Source organism: Thamnophis sirtalis, unplaced genomic scaffold (genome assembly GCF_051295495.1).
Source record: "Thamnophis sirtalis isolate CommonGarterSnake01/CBP01778 unplaced genomic scaffold, rThaSir2_p1.2 scaffold_2, whole genome shotgun sequence".
Lineage (NCBI taxonomy): Eukaryota > Metazoa > Chordata > Lepidosauria > Squamata > Natricidae > Thamnophis > Thamnophis sirtalis.
The window spans coordinates 99,254,782-99,274,666 of record NW_028261382.1 but is presented as its reverse complement, the minus strand read 5'-3'; the positions used below and the strand labels follow the sequence as shown (position 1 = coordinate 99,274,666).

At 47.1% G+C, this 19,885-nt stretch overlaps 1 protein-coding gene across 6 annotated transcripts in view; it reads left to right on the top strand.

The window, feature by feature from the left end:
* The first annotated feature begins 578 nt into the window (after positions 1-578).
* Positions 579-19,885, top strand: part of LOC106555318 (neural cell adhesion molecule 1) — a 221,125-nt gene continuing 201,818 nt past the window's right edge. The window contains exon 1 of one of the 6 annotated variants that reach the window (XM_087706496.1): positions 579-993. In XM_087706496.1, coding sequence (XP_087562622.1) covers positions 906-993 — 88 coding nt within the window. In that variant the 5' untranslated portion in view covers positions 579-905. The remainder of the gene's footprint in view (positions 994-19,885) is intronic. The other 5 variants (XM_087706497.1, XM_087706498.1, XM_087706499.1 and 2 more) reach the window with 5 other exon arrangements.

Sequence of the window (19,885 nt, the reverse complement as noted above, 5' to 3'; positions counted from 1 at the left end):
ATGAGAGAGGGGAGGAAAAACACCCCACCCTCAAGCATGCCTACTCTTACACACACACACACACACACACACACACACACACACACACACACACACACACACACACAAACTCTTCCACATTTTTTAAAAAAAATGCATTGGTATTTTTCTCCCCCTAACCACAGTAAAAAGAACCCTCGTGGAAATGTGCACATTTCTCTGCAAAGGGGAAAATTAAAAGAAGAAGGAGGAGGGGGAGATAGAGGAAGGGAAAGTGTGTGTGTGTGGGGGGGGAGAGAAACAGCCTTATTTTATTTCATTTGAAGTGGGAAAGAATCCAGATCCTCCACCAGCCAGCCAGTCCACCTTTTCTAGGCAGTTTCCGCCTGCTTTTCCTCCTCTCTCTCTCTCTCTCTCTACCCCCCCTCCCCTCCCCAAGCATCCTCCTGGATGCTGTCTCTTGCACTGAACTATTTCGCTGGCCAGTCTGGGTGGAAGAACACAGCACAGTGCCGCGCCCGCCTCCCTCCCTCCCCAAAGCCGGGACAGCGCAGGGATCTGCTTGCTCCTGCCCGCGTGCTGAGGCTGGGACTGTCACTCATTCTCTGATCAGCTCGCGAAAGCAGCTCGGAAGCCGCTGGATAAAATAATAAAAAAAAAGGGGGGGAGAAGAAGAAGAAAAAACCAAACTCATTTCTCCCTCCCGATAGCGAAGAAACGGGGCAGGTCTGCAGAGCGAGGTCGGTTGGATCCTTCCGGGGGGTTTTGCGTTCCCCCTTTTTTTCCTCCCCCTCCCCTCTTTCCTCCTCGCCTGGCATCTCTCCCGGGTTGACCCACCCAGGTCCCTATTGAAGAAGGGGGGAAAAGAGACCAAGGCGGGCGAGAGCCACAGCTGTAGCTGTCCAGGAAAAAAAAAAATTGCATCTATGCAGCGCAACTCCCGCGGCGGCCGGCCGTTGACCATGCTCCGATGCACGGACCTCGTTTGGACTTGGCTTCTCCTGGGCACCGCAGGTACCTCTCTCGCTTTATGGATGCGCGCGCGCGTGTTTGTGTGTAGGGGAGGTGTATTGGCCAAGAGGGGTGACGACGGGACCCCCTTTCCCCCCCCGTGCCCAGCCCCGGGGGATGTTGGCTTCGCTGCCCGCGGGCGCTTTGCAGGACGTCTTACCTGGGAGACCCTCCGGCAAGACGCTGCCTCTTTTGGGACGGGGAGGGAGACCCCCTTGGCTTGCCCCGCCCTTCCTTCCCCCCCCACCCCCCAGCTTGCCTTCCCCGCTGCCCTCCCCGGCTTGCAGGCTCGGTGCCATGCCAGGGCACTAGCGGGCTTCGGAGGGCAAAATCTGGGACCGAGCCCTCCTCTCCTTTCCTCGCCTGATCGTGGGGAGAAAGCCGTCCGGGCATCTTGAGCGGAAACAATGGGCTTGGCACCTGGGGTGTGTGGAAGGGTTGGGGGGCACCCGCCGTGCCCCGCTAAACGGGCTGCAGAATTGCGCGCATCTTGCAAGGCGAACCCCCAAAAGTGGGTGCGGGCGCAGCCGGTAGGGAAGCAAGGAAGGCCCGCGGGACGGGGGCGTGGGGGTGATGGGAAACCCCGGCGCACCCCATCCATCTACCCCACCCTACCCTACCCTACCCCCACCCAACCCCCGTTGGGCTGCTGGGGTGATGCCCCGCTCCTAGCAACGTCGCCCTCATTCAAACCAGCATGCAAAATTGAGGGATTGGTTGGGACCGGGGGGTGGGGCGGGGGATGCTGGCGGGGGGGGGGGGGGCGCCGTTTGACAGGCGAGGGCGGGGGGGAGGGGGCTGGGAAGGGCGTGCAACAAGGGCGCGCGCGGGGCGGGTGTGTGTGTGTGTGGAGGCGGCCCAGGCGCCTTTTTTTGGGGGGGGGGTGTCTGTGTGTGTTTGCGTCTCTGTGTGTAAATCAGCTGCGCGTCTGCAGGGGGCAGGTGCAGATGTGGGGCAGGGGATTAGCCCCTCCGCGCGCGCGGGTGATGCCGAGTCTGGCTCGCGTGCCAACTGCAGACAATGGAGGGAGGCGGCGGCGGTTGCGTGGAGGAGTCCGCGGTGCCGCCGTGGAAGAGGGCAAAGGGCTGCCTTTCCACCCCCCCTCCCCGCCCTTCGGGTGACTGGCGGATGATCCCTTCTGCCTCCCTCCCCCACCAGCCGTTGTCATTTCCCAGCGTCCAATTATCTGTAATTTAATTCATTAGCGGGGCTTGCTGGCAGAAGCGCACACCTTGGCTTTGGGGAGGGGGCGGCGGCGGCGGCGGCGGGCGATTCCCGGGTGGGAAGAGAAGCGGAGGGCGGGTTGGAGTTTGCAAAGCGCTGGGCGAGGAATGTGGGAGGTGGGATTGGATCTGGGTGGGTGGGTGGGGGTCTCCGGGGTCGGCGCCGGCGGAGGCCAAGGCGAGGGGGGGGTTTCAGCCGGAGGGGGCGCGGTGAGAAAAAAAACCCCTCCTTGCAAGCGGGACTAAGGCGAGAGGAAAAGACCCCCTCCCCAAATCCATGCGGGGAGGGGCGGAGAGGGGTGGGGGGAAGAGAGAGCAACAACAACAACAAAAAGGGCTTGTCGGAAAAGATGCGCGCCCCCGAGGCCGCCCCTCCTGGGTCTTGCGAGCCGAGCCAGGCGCGCGCCTCCGCCGCGGGAAGAGCGAGCGAGCCCCGGGCCCGGGGAAGAAGAAGAAGAGGAGGGGGTGGGGTTAGGGGCGGGAGAGCTGGGCGTTTTTGACGGCCGTCTGGGCCAATCAGAGCGCCGCCGCGGCCGGGCGGGAAACGCCGTTGGGCTCCGCAGCTGCTTCGCTCGCGCCGCCGCGCCCAGGGTCTGCCCGAGCTTCTCCAAGCGGGCGCCCACCTGAGTAAAGGCTCCCCAGCTGGGCTCCTGCGAGCAGCTGAGCCTCTGTGTGGGAGGGGGAGGCATGCTCATTTGAGGGGGGGGCACAGACACAAACAAAAGGACCTGTCGAGGGTTGCTCTTCCCCTTCCTCAAGGGGGGGGGTCTTCTGGGCATCATTCAGAGCCCCTTGGCATCCCAACAGCTGGGCAAGCGAAGACATGGCCAGTTGCCACCCCCTCCCCGTCTCCAAGATGCCCCCAACCCCGAATTGGGTCTCCCCTGGATGGGCATACTTGGAGGGGTTTGACTGGAGTGGTGAAACCCCCCCCCATGTGACTCACCAGCAGGGCCAGTGAGGTTTCCTCAGATTGCCCCCTTCAATGGGAAGAGCTGGAGAGGTGACTCCCAGTCATCTTTCCATGGGCATAGACCCCCGCCCCGCCCCCAAGTGCCCCTTTGGCAGTCCTAGCTGGCGAGGTGGCCCTCCACCCAACTTTTGATGGACCCGGCCAGAGAGAAAGTGTGCAAATTGCCCTTCTTGGACAGGTGGCTTCTCAGCCACGCCCTTTTCCCTCCCTGGCGCACCCACAGCCCCAGTTCTACTCCCACTGGGCTTCCCACCTGCCAGGTGGGCCTGATATCCCAGTGCCAATCTTCCATTCAGTGCCATGGTCAACTTGCAATGTGGAGGTAACTCCCAAGCCTTCTCGTTGCAAGGAGAGCGATGCACACGTCCCACCTGATACAGGTAATAGCAGTAGCAATAGCAGTTAGACTTATATACCGCTTCATAGGGCTTTCAGCCCTCTCTAAGCGGTTTACAGAGTCAGCATATCGCCCCCAACTACAATCCGGGTCCTCATTTTACCCACCTCGGAAGGATGGAAGGCTGAGTCAACCTTTGAGCCGGTGAGATTTGAACAGCCGAACTGCAGAACTGCAGTCAGCTGAAGTAGCCTGCAGTGCTGCATTTAACCACTGCGCCACCTCGAGGTAAGGGCATTGTGCAACGGTGTGTTGCAGCCACTGGCCTGTGTTGGAATTGTGTCTTGTCCCAAAGGTGCTTTTTTTCAAGAGGAAAATGGACTTTCTTTGAAGGCGTTTCGCTTCTCATCCAGGAAGCTTCTTCTGCTCTGAGTGGACGGTGGAAAAATGGAAGGATTGATACTCCTTGCAGACAGCTGGTCCTTTGCATCCTTTTAGAGGGTCTTTGAAGCACTTGGAGGTTTATCTGTGTCCTCAGGGGTCACCTGAGTGGTGCAAATGGTTCCTGTAGTCTGCTACAGACCTTTTAGCTATGCAATTTGGGGTGAAGACCCTTGGAATGGGGTGGGAGAAAGAATGGATTTCCAAAGGGGGAAAAAATTGCAGACTACAGGAACCATTTGCACCACTCGGGTGACCCTGAGGACACAGATAAACCTCCAAGTGGCCTCAAGGACCCTCTGAAAGGATGCAAAGGACCAACTGTCCGCAAGGAATATAAGTCCTTCCATTCCCTACTGTCCTGTCAGAGCTGAGGAAGCTTTTGGATGAGAAGCAAAACATCTTCAAAGAAAAACAGGAAAGTCCAGTTATCTCTTGAATAAAGCACCTTTGGGACGATCATGACCTGGATGATGGAGAAGCTCCATATTTCATTGAGCCTTACATATGCCTGGTTTTAGTCCTAGTTTCTACAGCAGTAGCATTCAACCTTGGCAACTTGAAGACTTGTGGACTTCAACTCCCAGAATTCCCTAGCCAGCGTGGCATGGCTGGGAGGTTCTGGGAGTTGAAATCCACAAGTTGCCAAGCGTGGAGACCCCTGGATTATGGCATGAGATTTCCTGCAATTCTTGCCAAATCAAAAAGTAGCATTGGCCTCTCCACTTACATCCTCTTCTGGAAATCCAGCTCCAAGGGTTGGGTTAAGGTTAGGGTTAAGCCAGCCCTGGATACGTTTGCACCCATTCAAAAACGCCTCTGGAGCAAGATCCCTAAAGTTTTAACACTAGGAGCGAGAAGAGAATCTTGAGGGACTGAGTTAGAAGCCATCTAGGCCTTCCTAGCCATCCCCAAGACTTCAAACTGCCAAGATGGGCACCCCTGTTCTACAGCTTAGATACAATAGTAGAGTTGGAAGGGACCTTGGAGGTCTTCTAGTCCAACCCTCTGCCTAGGGAGGAAACCCTATACCGTTTCAGACAAATGGCTATCCAACATCTCAAAGGCTTCCAATGTTGGAGCATTCACAACTTCTGGAGGCAACTTCTGTTCCACCGATTAATTGTTCTAACTGTCAGGAAATTTCTCCTCAGTTCTAAGTTGCTTCTCTCCTTGATTAGTTTCTACCCATTGCTTCTTGTTCTGCCCTCAGGTGCCCTGGATAATAGTTTGACTCCCTCTTCTTTGTGGCAGCCCCTGAGATATTGGAAGACTGCTATCATCTTTCCCCTGGTCCTTCTTTTCATTAAGCTAGACATACCCAATTCCTGCAACTGTTCTTCATATGTTTTAGTCTCCAGTCCCCTAATCCTCTTTGTTGCTCTTCTCTGCGCTCTTTCCAGAGTCTCCACATCTTTCCTATATTGTGGCGACCAAAACTGGATGCCGTATTCCAAGTGTGGCCTTCCCAAGGCCTTATAAAGTGGTATTAACACTTCACCTGATCTTGGTTTACTGTTTGATAATCGTTTACGTGGGCATTGTTGGCATCCCCTTACATTATTTGAGGACGTTGAAAATTTAACAGAGTGGCATACGTTATTGACTCTAACCAGGTGCCCTCCAAGGCATATATATCAGTTGGGAAACCCTTGGAGGGATTATCTCACACGGCTGATTGTTTATTTGGTTTTTTTTTCCCCCCACTGGAAGTTGATTCCATCGCTTCTTATCAAGTCTACCGGAGTTCTTTGACGTTATCTGCTAGTAGGCACAAGGTGTTTGATAGGCTACCCGTGGTCCACCTGTTGTAGCAGACTTGGCTGCGCACTCGCAGGTTACGTAAAAAATGTGTACGTCAGTTAGCTCTAGCCTCTGGTGGCAATATCTCTTTGCAGCATCGTATTTTGTTTGTTTACAGTTGACGTCCCAAAGGGGCTTTTTCAGGAGGCAACTGGACTTTCTGGTTTTCTTCTTTTGAAGACGTTTCGCTCCTCACCCAAGCAGCTTCTTCAGCTCTGACTGGATGGTGGGGAAGGGAAGGATTGATACTCCTTGCAGACAGCTGGTCCTTTGCATCCTTTCAGAGGGTCCCTGAGGCCACTTGGAGGCTTATCTCTGTCCTCAGGGTCACCTGAGTGGTGCAAACGGTTCCTGTAGCCTGCAATTCCCCCCCCTCTGGAAATCCATTCCTCCTCCCACACCCTTCAAAGGGTCTCCATCCCAAATTGTATAGCTAAAGGTCTGTAGAGATTCTCCATCATTCAGGTCACGGTTGTCCCAAAGGGGCTTTTTTTAAAGAGGCAACTGGATTTTCTTGTTTTGTTTTGTTTTCATTTGAAGAAGTTTCACTTCTCAACCAAGAAGCTTCTTCAGCTCTGACTGGATGGTGGGGGATGGAAGGATTGATACTCCTTGCAGACAGCTGGTCCTTTGCATCCTTTTAGAGGGTCCTTGAGGCCACTTGGAGGTTTATCTGTTTCTTCGGGGTCACCTGAGTGGTGCAAATGGTTCCTGTAGTCTGCAATTTTCCCCCCTCTGGGAATCCCTTCCTCCTCCCACACCCTTCAAAGGGTCTCCATCCCAAATTATATAGCTAAAGGTCTGTAGAGATTCTCCATCATTCAGGTCACGGTTGTCCCAAAGGGGCTTTTTTTAAAGAGGCAACTGGACTTTCTTGTTTTCTTTTGTTTTCATTTGAAGATGTTTCACTTCTCACCCAAGAAGCTTCTTCAGCTCTGACTGGATGGTGGGGAAGGGAAGGATTTATGCTCCTTGCAGACAGCTGGTCCTTTGCATCCTTTTAGAGGGTCCCTGAGGCCACTTGGAGGTTTATCTGTGTCCTCAGGGTCACCTGAGTGCTGCAAATTGTCCCAGTAGTCTGCAATTTTTTCCCCTCTGGAAATCCATTCTTTCTCCCACCCCATTCCAAGGGTCTTCATCCCAAATTGCATAGCTAAAAGTCTGTAGAGATTCCTGAAAAAACCACCTTTGATGCAACCATGACTTGGATGACTGAGAATCTCTACAGACGTTTATGGTTGATGGTACAGGTAGTCCTCAGTTTACAAGCCTTTGTTTAGTGACTGTTTGAAGTTACAACGAAAAAAAAAAGACTTATGATCATTTTTCACGCTTATTCCCAGGGATACATGATCAAAATTCGGTGGCTTGATAACAGGCATGTATTTATGATGCTTGAAGGGTCATGTGGTCATCTTTTTGCGAACTTCTGATAGGCAAAGTCAAAGGGTGAAGCCAGATTCACTTAACGACCGGGTTACTAGCAATAGCACTTAGACTTATATACCACTTCACAGTGTTTTACAGCCCTCTCCAAGCGGTTTACAGAGTCAGCATATTGTTGACTTAACAACTTCTGTGATTCACTTAACGACTGTGGCAAGAAAGGTTGTAAAACGGGAAAGTTCACTTAACAACTGTCTTGCTTAACGACGGACATTTTTTGGCTCAATTGTGATCATAAGTCAAGCATTGTGTCTACCAAGAAAATACATTAATCTAGCTAGCTCCTTTATGCTAATCCAGTGTTTCTCAACCTTGGCAACTTGAAGATGTCCGGACTTCAACTCCCAGAATTCCCCAGCCAGCATTCGCTGGCTGGGGAATTCTGGGAGTTGAAGTCCGGACATCTTCAAGTTGCCAAGGTTGAGAAACACTGTGCTAATCGATTACTTTCCACAGTAGGGACAAATCAAAAAGGTAATCGGAATAAGATGCTGCTGTATCAGAAAGACACCGTTGCAACAAAAATCAACAAAACTAAATAAAAACGGGTTTTTTTTTTTGCTACAATTTAAAAAAAACACAAACTCCTCCTTGAAATGTGAAACATGCATTGTTGCATGAACTTTCGTGGATCCTCTACTCAAAACACAAAATATGTTACTGAAAGATCACGGATTTTCCTCCCCTTGGCCTTTGTTAACCATATCTAACCTTGCTGCGATCTGCACTTACACATCCCCTGGGGCCCCCGATGAAGGAGCAGATGGATTGCATTGTTCACGCGGGTCTTCGTTCGTTCCGAATTGATATTGTCATTGTAAGATTCTTATTGTAACGTAGGCGCTGGTGAGTCGATAGGAAATGCTTCCATCTACCTCTGCTCCCCTTGTATTCTCCAAGTGATACGATTGCTCTTTTTATTTGTTGTCAAATAAAAGTTGTACATTTTGTGTATGCTATCGTAACTGGGTATGTCTAGTCTTATGAAAAGAAGGACCAGGTGTGACATGACAGGAGTCTTCCGATATCTCAGGGGTTGCCACAAAGAAGAGGGAGTCAAGCTATTCTCCAAGGCACCCGAGGGTAGAACAAGAAGCAATGGGTGGAAACTCATCAAGGAGAGATCCTTCCTTCTTCCTTCCTTCTTCCCTCCCACCTTCCTTCCTTCCAATATCTCAGGGGTTGCCCCAAAGAAGAGGGAGTCAAGCTATTCTCCAAGGCACCCGAGTGTAGAACAAGAAGCAATGGGGGGAAACTCATCAAGGAGAGAAGCAACTTAGAACTAAGGAGGAAATTTCCTGACACTTAGAACAATTAATCAGTGGAACAGAAGTTGCCTCCAGAAGTCGTGGATGCTCCAACACTGGAAGTCTTTAAGAAGATGTTGGAGAACCATTTGTCTGAAGTGGTGTAGGGTTTCCTGCCTAAGCAGGGGGTTGGACTAGAAGACCTCCAAGGTCCCTTCCAACTCTGCTATTCTATTGTATTCTACTCTATACTATTCTATTCTATTCTATTCTATTCTGTGTTAATACCACTTTACAATGCCTTGGTAAGGTCACACTTTGAATACTGCATTCAGTTTTGGTCGCCACAATGTAGAAAAGATGTGGGGACTCCAGAAAGAGTGCAGAGAAGAGCAACAAGGAGGATTAGGGGACTGGAGACTAAAACATATGAAAAACGGTTGCAGGAACTGGGTATGTCTAATTTAATGGAAAGAAGGACTAGGGGAGACATGATAGCAGTCTTCCAATATCTCAGGGGCTGCCCCAAAGAAGAGGGAGTCAAGCTATTCTCCAAGGCACCTGAGGGTAGAACAAGAAGCAATGGGTGGAAACTAATCAAGGAGAGAAGCAAGTTAGAACTAAGGAGGAAATTTCCTGACAGTTAGAACAATTAATCAGTGGAACAGAAGTTGCCTCCAGAAGTCGTAAATGCTCCAACACTGGAAGTTTTTAAGAAGATGTTGGATAGCCATTTGTCTGAAGTGGTGTAGGGTTTCCTGCCTAAGCAGGGGGTTGGACTAGAAGACCTCCAAGGTCCCTTCCAACTCTTGTTATTCTAAATTCTAAATCCAGGCAGGGTTTCCATAGGATAAGGTTTAAAGAAAGCCAACCCATTAAAAGAAGCAGAAGAAGTTTGATCAGTGAATAAGCCACAGAGGTCTTATATTTTCAAGGGATGGGAATGAACGGCACGTACTATAAATTTCAGGTTGTTTTGGACTCTGGGACTAAGACCCCATCATTGGCAGGATGGTGAATGTGATACCCAAGATTGGCCTCAACATGACATCTTTGCATAGAAGTGTTGGGGGGAAGGGGGGGGGGGAAACAAAGTCCTAGATTGGCACCAAGAATTGTCAACTTATTTTTCTTCTTGAAATAAAAGCTAAACGCAGATTGCATTCCCTCTAGAGAGGTGTTGGCTTCTAAATGCGTCAGCTTCTAGATAATTTTGAGAACTTGGAATCTAGCTGATAACGGAAGAATCTTTGCAGGACAGGAGGCTTAGCCGATGTGAAGAAAATATGCACGCTATGATGATTCAATTTAAGGAATGGTGTTTTTTTTCCAGGATTGGCAATTGTGCAGGGAGTCTAGGCAAAGCGAAGCATGATTTGATTTGATTTGATTGTATTTATATGCCGCCCTTTCCCCCCGAAGGGGACTCAGGGCGGCTCACAATTCAAACCAGGGAAGGGGATATAGACAAAAAATAAAAATGAAACATAACAATGCATAATTTAAAAACACACAACAGTCATACCATTCGAGACGGGGGGCAACAGCTCTTAGCCCCAGGCCTGTCGGAACAGCCAGGTTTTAAGGGCCTTGCGGAAGGCCTGGAGGGTGGTGAGGGTTCGAATCTCCACGGGGAGTTCGTTCCAGAGGGTCGGACAGCCACAGAGAAGGCTCTCCTCCGGGTAGTCGCCAGTCGGCACTGGCTGGCGGATGGAATTCGGAGGAGGCCTAATCTGTGGGATCTAATCGGTCTATTGGAGGTGATTGGCAGCAGGCAGTCTCTCAAGTACCCAGGTCCAATACCATGAGGGGCTTTATAAGTGACGACTAGCGCCTTGAAGCGTATCCGGAGACCAATAGGCAGCCAGTGCAGCTCGCGGAGGATAGGTGACTTTTGCTGCCCTCCCCAAGCTGTTAGCATGCTTCTCTCTTGTTTTTTTGTCATAGGTTTTGGGTCAAGTGAGAAAAAAGATAGCTTGGCCTAGGATTTGGGTAGGTTGTGTTTTGTCATAATGGTGGAACACCAATGTAGACGCAAGATACAGTTCTGTGTTCTCCTAAAAATTAGCCATGGGCCAATAAAGGGGAATACCTGTATCTCAGGGATGAATGTGGGGTCTTGGGTGTTCTCTGATCTTGATGGTTTTCTTCTAGATGTTTCATCACCCAACAGTGCACTGATGATGTTACTTAGTTGGGTCATGAAACGTCTGCAAGAAAGCAACCAAGCGGCCATGGGGTGTGTGAGAGAAAGTGGGGCCTGTTTGGATGGCATCATTTCTCCCATCTTTCTCGATCTAGTTTCACCATTTTCCTTATGCTGAGAATGAAGTACACTCTTTTGTTATGTGTGGTTGTGCAAGGCAGGGCTTCCGGTTTAACAGATTAAAAGAGTTGGAAGGGACCTTGTAGGTCATCTAGTCCAACCGCCCCCCCCCCCAAAGCAGGAGACCTTCCGCCATTTCTGACAGATGGCAGTCTGCCAATCTCTTCTGGAAAGCCTCCAGCGATGAAGCTCTCACAATCTCTGAAGGCAACTTGGTTGATGGTTCTCACTGTCAGAAAATCCCTCCTTACTTCCAGGTTGAATCTCTCCTTGGTCAGTTTCCATCCATTCTTCCTTCTCTGGCCTTGTTCTTCTGATGTTGACCCCCCCCCCCCAAAAAAAAATCCAATTGTATTCTTAACAATACTGGAATGCTGGCTGGGGAATTCTGGGAGTTGAAGTCAGGACATCTTCAAGTTGTCAAGGTTGAGAAACACTGCTCTTCTTAACTAACAGAGATATTTGGATATATTGACATGCAGATTTGGAAATCTCGGTTTTGTCCAGGTGACTTTTGAAAAGGACACTTCACTTAATGCTGACTGGATGAATCTGAGTATTTTAAAGTTATTTGAAAAGTATGCTCTGTTTTATTGGAGTGATTGTAACTTCTTGAGTTGACATCCACAACCTGGGTTTATACCTATTCCATATTCTCAATCCGCATTGATTTTAACTTTATTGTACCATAAATAAACATTAGATTTATGTAGTCTCTGAGATACTCTCTTAGGGGGATACAGAATTTCAGGCTAATTTACCAAAGCTAGTTCATTCAGACCACAAGAAAGTTTGATAAGTTTATTTACAAGGTGGTGAGACATTTACAGAGTCATTTTCTGGATAGGAAGTGTCACTCAAGTGTCAGGATAAATAAGCAGAGATGTTTTGTGAAGAACAGATGAGTGCAGATGTAATAATCAATAATACATAGCGTAGTATAGGTTCTCCTGCTTGATCATGGGGCTGGACTAGAAGACCTCCAAGGTCCCTTCCAGCTCTATTTTGCTCCTTCTCCTCTTCCTCCTCCCCCCTCCTCCTCCTTCCCCTTCCCTTCCTCTTCCTCGAATCTCCTGGTGTTTCCTATGGGAATTACTTCTGGTCCATCTCCATTACATTTTTGGGCATGTTTGCAAATATTTCCAGTTTGGAATTATCATCCTTCCCCCATCATTAGGGTGAGGTTTTTTTTGTTGGGCAGAAATCCTGATTAGATTGTCCTGATAGCTGTCTTCGTTTTGTTAAATATTCAAAGCACTGGCATAAAATGGGACGGTGAGATTTGTGGTGGCTCCTATCCTTCCGTCTGAGAAAATACCGGGCTGAATCTTTGCTCATATAAAGGGATGCAAATGAATTGGAGTTTGTTGTTGGTGGTATTAAAGCCTCCCCCCCCCCTCTGTGTTGAAACGTTGCTTCTTTCTTGCAGCTGTTCATTAGGGATTTTGCCTTTGATGTTGCCACGAGGGCCAAATGGCCGGCTTTCAAATGCTTTTCATACGCTGCCTTTATAACTGTACCCCAAAGTCTCCGCAAAGTGTCGGAACTTTTAAGTATCTGCCTCTATCTGCCTTTCGGTTGGCAGTACAGGGGTCAGAATCAGGCTGCCAAAATGGCCAGGGACAACGTGGCAAAATAAAAATTAAAAACATAATAATCATGGCTCACATGGTTTCCATAACCGACAGTTGCACTTAGATGGGGAAGATTAACACCCATGGCCGTAGTTTTACTCGGTGACCATTGTTTGAGCTGTATTTTTATGCTTTATGATGTACACCACCCAGAATCAATGGTTGAGGTAGGTGGCTCTAGAAATAAAATGAATTAACTAATTAGTTACTTCATTAATTAAGCCCGAGTTCAAAGGTTGTTTCCCACTTCATGGTGATAGCCAGACATTTTCCTGATGTGGGTTTGTGTGAGTTGGGGGACATGAGACCAAAAACAATAGTTGGGGAGGAGAGAATTCAAAGATAGAATAGAATAGAATTCTTTGTTGGCCAAGTCTGATTGGACACACTAAGACAAATTCCTTGTGTGTACAATCACACTTGGCCAACGAAGAATTCTATTCTATTCTATTCTATTCTATTCTATTCTATTCTATTCTATTCTATTCTACTCAACTCTACTCTACTCTACTCTACTCTACTCTACTCTACTCTACTCTTATTTCTATTTCTATTTCTAGTCTAGTCTATCCTACCCTACCCTACCCTACCCTACCCTATGCTTCTACTCTACTCTACTCTACTCTACTCTACTCTACTCTACTCTACTCTACTCTACTCTACTCTACTCTACTCTACATTCCTCTATTCTATTCTAATTCTAATTCTACTTTACTTCTCTACTCTACTCTTCATTCCTCTATTGTATTCTATTCTACTTCTACTTCTACTCTACTCTACTCTACTCTACTCTACATTCCTCTATTCTATTCTAATTCTAATTCTACTTTACTTCTCTATTCTACTCTACTCTACTCTACATTCCTCTATTGTATTCTATTCTACTGCTACTCTAAGTTGTAAGTGCTACCATCAAACTAAAATTAAAATTTAAAAATAATAATCGTTGCTCACATGATTTCCATAACTAACATTAGGTTGTTTTTATGCTTTATGATATACGCTGCCCAGAATCAATGGTTGAGGTAGGTGGCTATAGAAATAAAATGAATTAACTAATTAGTTACTTCATTAATTAAGCCCAAGTTCAAAGGTTGTTTCCCACTTTAGCCAGACAGCTCTGCTTTCATCCTGGCACATGCGAAGTAGCACACCAGCCTCTTGACTGACAAATTAATAAATAAATAAAATTGATTAGATAAATAAATGAATTCTGCTTTTATGCTATCTGGAGCAGTTATATTTCTGATAGGAATGAAAATGGCAGGAGGAGCCAAAATAACCTTGGCTTTACTTTATTTTATTAGCAAAAATGTCAGTGTAGTTTAAACCAGAGACAAGGTGGCCAGGCCAGCTCAAGGCAAGTTTGTTTATTTCAGTCTTCAATCAAAAAGACAAAGCTTTGGAAAACAGCATTATAGCCATCTCATAATGTAGCCTAGATGTTACAAAAATTGGCTAAAACATAGAATCTCTAACACATACAGTATACAAGTATATCTATCTGTGTAGATAGATAGATGATAGATAGATAGATAGATAGATAGATAGATAGATAGATGAGAGAGAGAGAGAGAGAGAGAGAGAGAGAGAGATGAGTGAGAGAGAGGGAGAGAGAGAGAGAGATAGCATATGTATGGATTTGAATATATTCTTTTGAGAACAGGCATCAGAATTTCATTTCTTAAAGTGTGCCAGTGTGTTCAGAGAAAAAAAGTGACAATAAAGATTGTCTTAAATTAAAAAAATCATGACACCAATACAATATTAGATTTAGCTTAAAAGACTTTATACACTAGAGCAGTGTTTCTCAACCTTGGTAACTTGAAGATGTCTGGACTTCAACTCCCAGAATTCCCCAGCCAGCGGATATTTAGTGCAATATAAAAAAAAAATGGAAATAATTTTTCTGTGGACCATCAAAATTTTCTCACGAACCCCTGGTTGGTGACCACTGGACTAGAAGCCCCCCAAGGTCTCTTCCAGCCCTGTTATTTTCTTATTTTTCTACTATCCCATTAAGGCCTTAGGACGGAGGCAGTGAAGCTGCACAAGCACTACAAGGAGCGTCAGAAGGTGCAGAAATCTTGCAGCCAGGAAGTTGCGAGCCTCTTTTTTCGTAGCTCAGGGAAGGAACGTTTGAAAGGCCAAGGGCTTCTTCACCAACTGTTCCATGGGGCTCCTGGGATCGGAGCCAGATTGCTGACACAGGAGCCTCCACAATGGGAACCGAATCCTCACAACTGGCAAGCTGTGATTGTGTTACCGAGTGGTGGTTTTTCACAATGGCATTCTGTTGAAAAGAATGAAATGAGAATGTTTTACACTCCTCTTTTTAAAAAAAAAAAAGAATAGAGAGGAATTGTATCTGGCAATTGGGGTTTTTAATTCATAGTGAAAGAATGAGCTAAGAATAGCAACATTGGGATTGCGAGACTGCCACATACCTCCCAATGGCCGGTAAGATCCCACAGATTGGGCCTCCTTCAGATGCCATCAGCCAGACAGTGTCGGCTGGCGGGCCCCCGGAGAAGAGCCTTCTCTGTGGCTGCTCCGACTCTTTGGAATCAGCTACCCCCAGAGATCCGGACCATACCCACTCTCATGGCCTTCCGAAAAGCTGTTAAAACATGGCTGTTCCGGCAGGCCTGGGGCTGTTGACCTCATTGTTGAGGTCCAGCCCCCATCAGATTGAGTGCATGTGTTGTGATTTTAAATTTGTCTTTTTTCTTTTTTATTATTTCTTTCCCCTTCTTTCTGTAAGCCGCCCGGAGTCCCTTCGGGATTGGGCGGCATATAAATTTTAATAATAAATAACAAATAAATAAATAATAGATTTCATCACTGCTAATCTAGGTAAGCACGGTGTATGTATTTCCAGAGTTTCTTGCAGCTTCTCTTTAGTTCCTACGCAAACTTTAAAAAAAGAAAAGAAAAGAATAAAAAGAGAAAGAGAAAGTGCAGGAGTTGAAGTCCACAGGTCTTCAAGTTGCCTAGCTTGCGCCCCCCTGTCTTAGGTGAAATATGTTGTGTGTTTGATGAGAAGCAGCTGCCGGCAGCCGAAAGCCACTCAAAACCCTTCCAGCCACAGTTGCTGAAGATCAGTAGCAGAATTTAGGGACATTTTGATGAATGACTATGGAGATTCTCCATCCTCCAGGTCCTGGTTGTCCCGAAGGTGCTTTTTCAGGAGGCAACTGGTTTTTCTTTGAAGACATTTCTCTTCTCATCCAAGAAGCTTCTTCAGCTCTGACTGAAGGGATGGATTGACAGCTGCAGACAGCTGGTCATTTGCATCCTTTTATATCCTTCCATTCCCCACCATCCAGTCAGAGCTGAAGAAGCTCTACATGGGGCTGCCCTTGAAGAGTGTTCGAAGCCTCCAGTTAGTCCAGAACGCAGCCGCGCGAGCGATTGTGGGTGCACCAAGGTACACCCACGTCACACCTATCCTCCGCAAGCTGCACTGGCTACCCATTAGTCTCTGGACCCGCTTCAAGGTGCTGGTCGCTACCTATAAAGCCCTACATGGCGTCGGACCTGGGTACCTGAGAGACCGCCTCCTGCCGATTACCTCCCTCAGACCAATTAGATCGCACAGGTTAGGTCTCCTCCGGATTCCATCCGCCAGCCAATGTCGGCTGGCGACTCCCCGGGGGAGAGCCTTCTCTGTTGCAGCTCCGGCCCTTTGGAACGAGCTCCCCGTGGAGATCCGGACCCTTACTACCCTCCCGGCCTTCCCCAAAGCCACCAAGTCCTGGCTGCTCCAGCTGGCTGGGGGGCCTGTGAAATATCCAGCTCCACGGAAATTGTGAATGTTGGTTTTGTTTTTAAAGTGTTGTCTTTGTCTAGTTTTCCCCCTTTCCCTTGTCTATTGTGAGCCGCCCGGAGTCCTTCGGGAGTGGGTGGCATACAAGACAAATCAAATCAAAATCAAATCAAAATCAAATCAAAATCAAACATCTTCAAAGAAAAACCAGAAAGTCCAGTTGCCTCTTGGAAAAAGCACCTTTGAGATGACTTTGATGGATGAAATATATGAAACCTGTAAGGTATGGAAAAATGGCTAAATTTCCCCCCAATCTCCAAGGAGAAGCTTCCGCCGAAGTACTAGACCCGCCAATCTGGTCTCCTTTCCATCATTGTTGCATGCAGGCGGCAAATAAATTTAACAAATACAGTGGTACCTCGGTACTCTTCCTTAATTGTTTCTGGCTGGTGTAATAAGTATCAAAAACGACGAGTACCGAACAATTTTTTTCCTAGAAGGAATAACATAGTGAATCATAAGGCAGCCGACAGCGACAAATTGTAGCTTGTTTGTTGAATACCAAACAAACGACGAGTAGTGGGACAAAAATCTTTGCCTCAAAATACGTCGAGTACCGAATTCAATGAGTTTCAAAGCAGTTGGGAACCCAGATACCACTGTAAATAAAATAAATAAATAAATAAACTCCGCCCCTTTCAAAACTCTGGCCCCCAAGCCAAAAACGGAGAGCCTACCTCTGCTTCTCACAGAGAAGGTGATCTTGAAAATATGGCATGGAAGAATAATTCCAAGATATGGAAATTTATTCACAATTTTTTTTTTAAAAAAAAAAGCCCTCCGGTACTGAATGGGTTTCCTCAGTTTTCACATCTGTTGTAGAAATCCTCGACTGTCATTCTAGCCAACCACTCCTTGTATGATGCCTAGTATTAAAATCACCACCATTGTCCTTTGTTTTGCCACCACAAACACTTTGAAGAAATCATCAAACATTCACAAACAATCCTCATTAGCATATTGATATTTAAATACTGCACTTTCTTGCAGTAATTCAAATATGAAATTACATATTTGTTTGGGGGAATTAGCCGTAGCTGGATTTGCTTTGTTGGAGGTAAAAAACAATTTTTAAACAAAATAAGCGAGTTGACCGTGTGTTTACAAAATATTGACAAATTGGCGTCTCTCGGTTTGCTGAGACTGAATGATCTTGCCCGCGAAAAGGAAGGGTGTGAATAATTGGAAGAAAATGTGAATTAAAAACAACAACAACACCCTAAAAAGAAATGCTCCGTGGTTTCATGTGCTTTGGAGAAAAGCAGCTTCCCTCTGCATATTAATTGTGGCTTGAAAAGCGCTTTTTTCCTCCCATCCACGGAGAAGACCCACAATGTACGGAGGGAGGGGGGGGAAACAGGGCAGGAGGGGAGGGTGATTGTTTTTCTCAAAGGGGTTTTATTTCATTGGAGGTTCTTTTTTTAAAAAAAAAAAAGAGCTGAAAGGCAGAGAATTACTGCAATGTTTTGTGGGTGCAAAAGTGGCCAGTTGGTTGCTGCGTTTTTACTAAGTCGCCTGGAATGCAGAAATGGCAGGTCAAGAGGAGAGCAGGATGGGGTGCTTGCAACCCCTTGATGCAGGACAATTCCCCCCCCCTCCCCAAATGATCCATGTTTTATGTTCCCTCTCCATGACAACCGGTCCGTGATCTCATTTATAGCAGGTTTGGGGCGAGTGACACCTAAAGTTATATTTTAAATAAATCCCTATCACAGGGGAGCCTCGATATTTGTGCTAAGAGACGAGGGCTCTCGCGTTGGGCTTCCAGAGAGAGGAGCAAAATGCAGAGTGAGTTTTGACAGAGCTCCCATTTTTGCCCATTGAAAGTCAGATTTCTTTCTTTAAAAAAAGAAGAAGAAGAAAGAAACGGGACTCCTGCCAGCTGCCTACAGAGTCCTGGAGAGCTCCAAGCTAAGTCTGAGAACTCCTGAAATCAGAGCCTTAACTCTCAGAGAGGTAAATAATAAGAGAACGATGAAAAAAAAACCAACCGTATGTGGGAAACGGTCTACTAACATCTGTGTGCCATTTCCCTCTCCAGAATTCCCTGAGCAGGACCCTTGATTCCTCTTTTGACAAGAGAGATTTCTCAATATTTTTAGTGCTCAATATCTCCAGCACTAAAATGTTTGCTCCGTCCTCAGACCTCTGCATTTCCTCTCTCTCTCTCTTTTGAACCCCAAGGCCAACTCCAGCCGTTTCGGAGTATCGTATAAAGCTGAAACCAAGAAGGGTAGAGAGGAGTGGGTTTCAACAAGCCATGCGAGCCACGGGGAAAGTTATTGGGGAGGAAGGAGATAATGCTGATTGGAGAAATTCAAGAGGGAAAATGCTTGTGGATTAGATCTACCCTTCGGGATCCAGGATGTAATGGCATTCTACTTTTTTCAGAGTAGGCTGAAAGATTGCCAGTTTCCTCTTTCGGTTAGCAGAAAACGAGAATGTGGCGCTTCCTCAAATGGCCACAAAAAGAAGTTTGCTTCGGTTGAAGAACAGGAAACAATGGTATATGTACAATGAAGCAGAAAGCTGTGGATTCCCTTCCTTTGCCTATGAGAGAGTGGGGGTAAAAAAGGCGTCCAATTACTCTTAGTTGTCCTATGGCTGTTCACCTGGTACAATTCAACTTATATTTGGATTTTGTATTTATTAGTTTGCCAAACATGTACAAGATAGCAGGCATAAATATAAACATGGACATGGCTGTACTGCAGCCAGTTCAGCTGACTGTTATCTGCAGTTTGGCTGTTCAAATCTCACCGGCTCAAGGTTAACTCAGCCTTCCATCCTTCCGAGGTGGGTAAAATGAGGATCCAGACTGTGGGGGCGATATGCTGACTCTGTAAACCGCTTAGAGAGGGCTGAAAGCCCTGTGAAGCGGTATATAAGTCTAACTGCTATTGCTATTGCTATGAACGAAAGAAATGAATAGAAAATCAATGGGGACAGTAGGACAGAGGACGGAAGGCACACTGGTGCGCTTATGCACGCCCCCTTTACGGACCTCTTAGGAATGGGGTGAGGTCCATGCTGGACAGTTTGAGGTTGAAGCTGTGGGGGGTTTGAGGATGTAACAACGGAGTCAGGTAGAGCATTCCAGGCGTTGACCACTCTGTGGCTGAACTTCCTAGCCTGCTCTGGTTCCATGTTTGTTGAGAACCTTTGATTTTCAGCTGGTCTACAACTCTAATAAAGGAGGTTGGTTTTTAAGTGCAGGAAAAACTTGAGAAATCCTTGCACCGTTTCTCCTCCTCCTGAGATGCTTCTATATTCCATATTAATGAAGTTGTAACTTGTAGCTCAGGGTTGAAATGAGGAATCTTCGGTGCTTTCTGAGCTTGGCAGTTTTCTTGCAAACCTTAAGGTAAATGGTCCCTTCGCACATATGTGCTAGTCGTTCATAGCAATAGCAATAGCAATAGCAGTTAGACTTATATACCGCTTCATAGGGCTTTCAGCCCTCTCTAAGGGGTTTACAGAGTCAGCATATTGCCCCCACAACAATCCGGGTCCTCATTTTACCCACCTCGGAAGGATGGAAGGCTGAGTCAACCCTGAGCCGGTGAGATTTGAACAGCCGAACTGCTGAACTGCAGTCAGCTGAAGTTGCCTGCAGTGCTGCATTTAACCACTGCG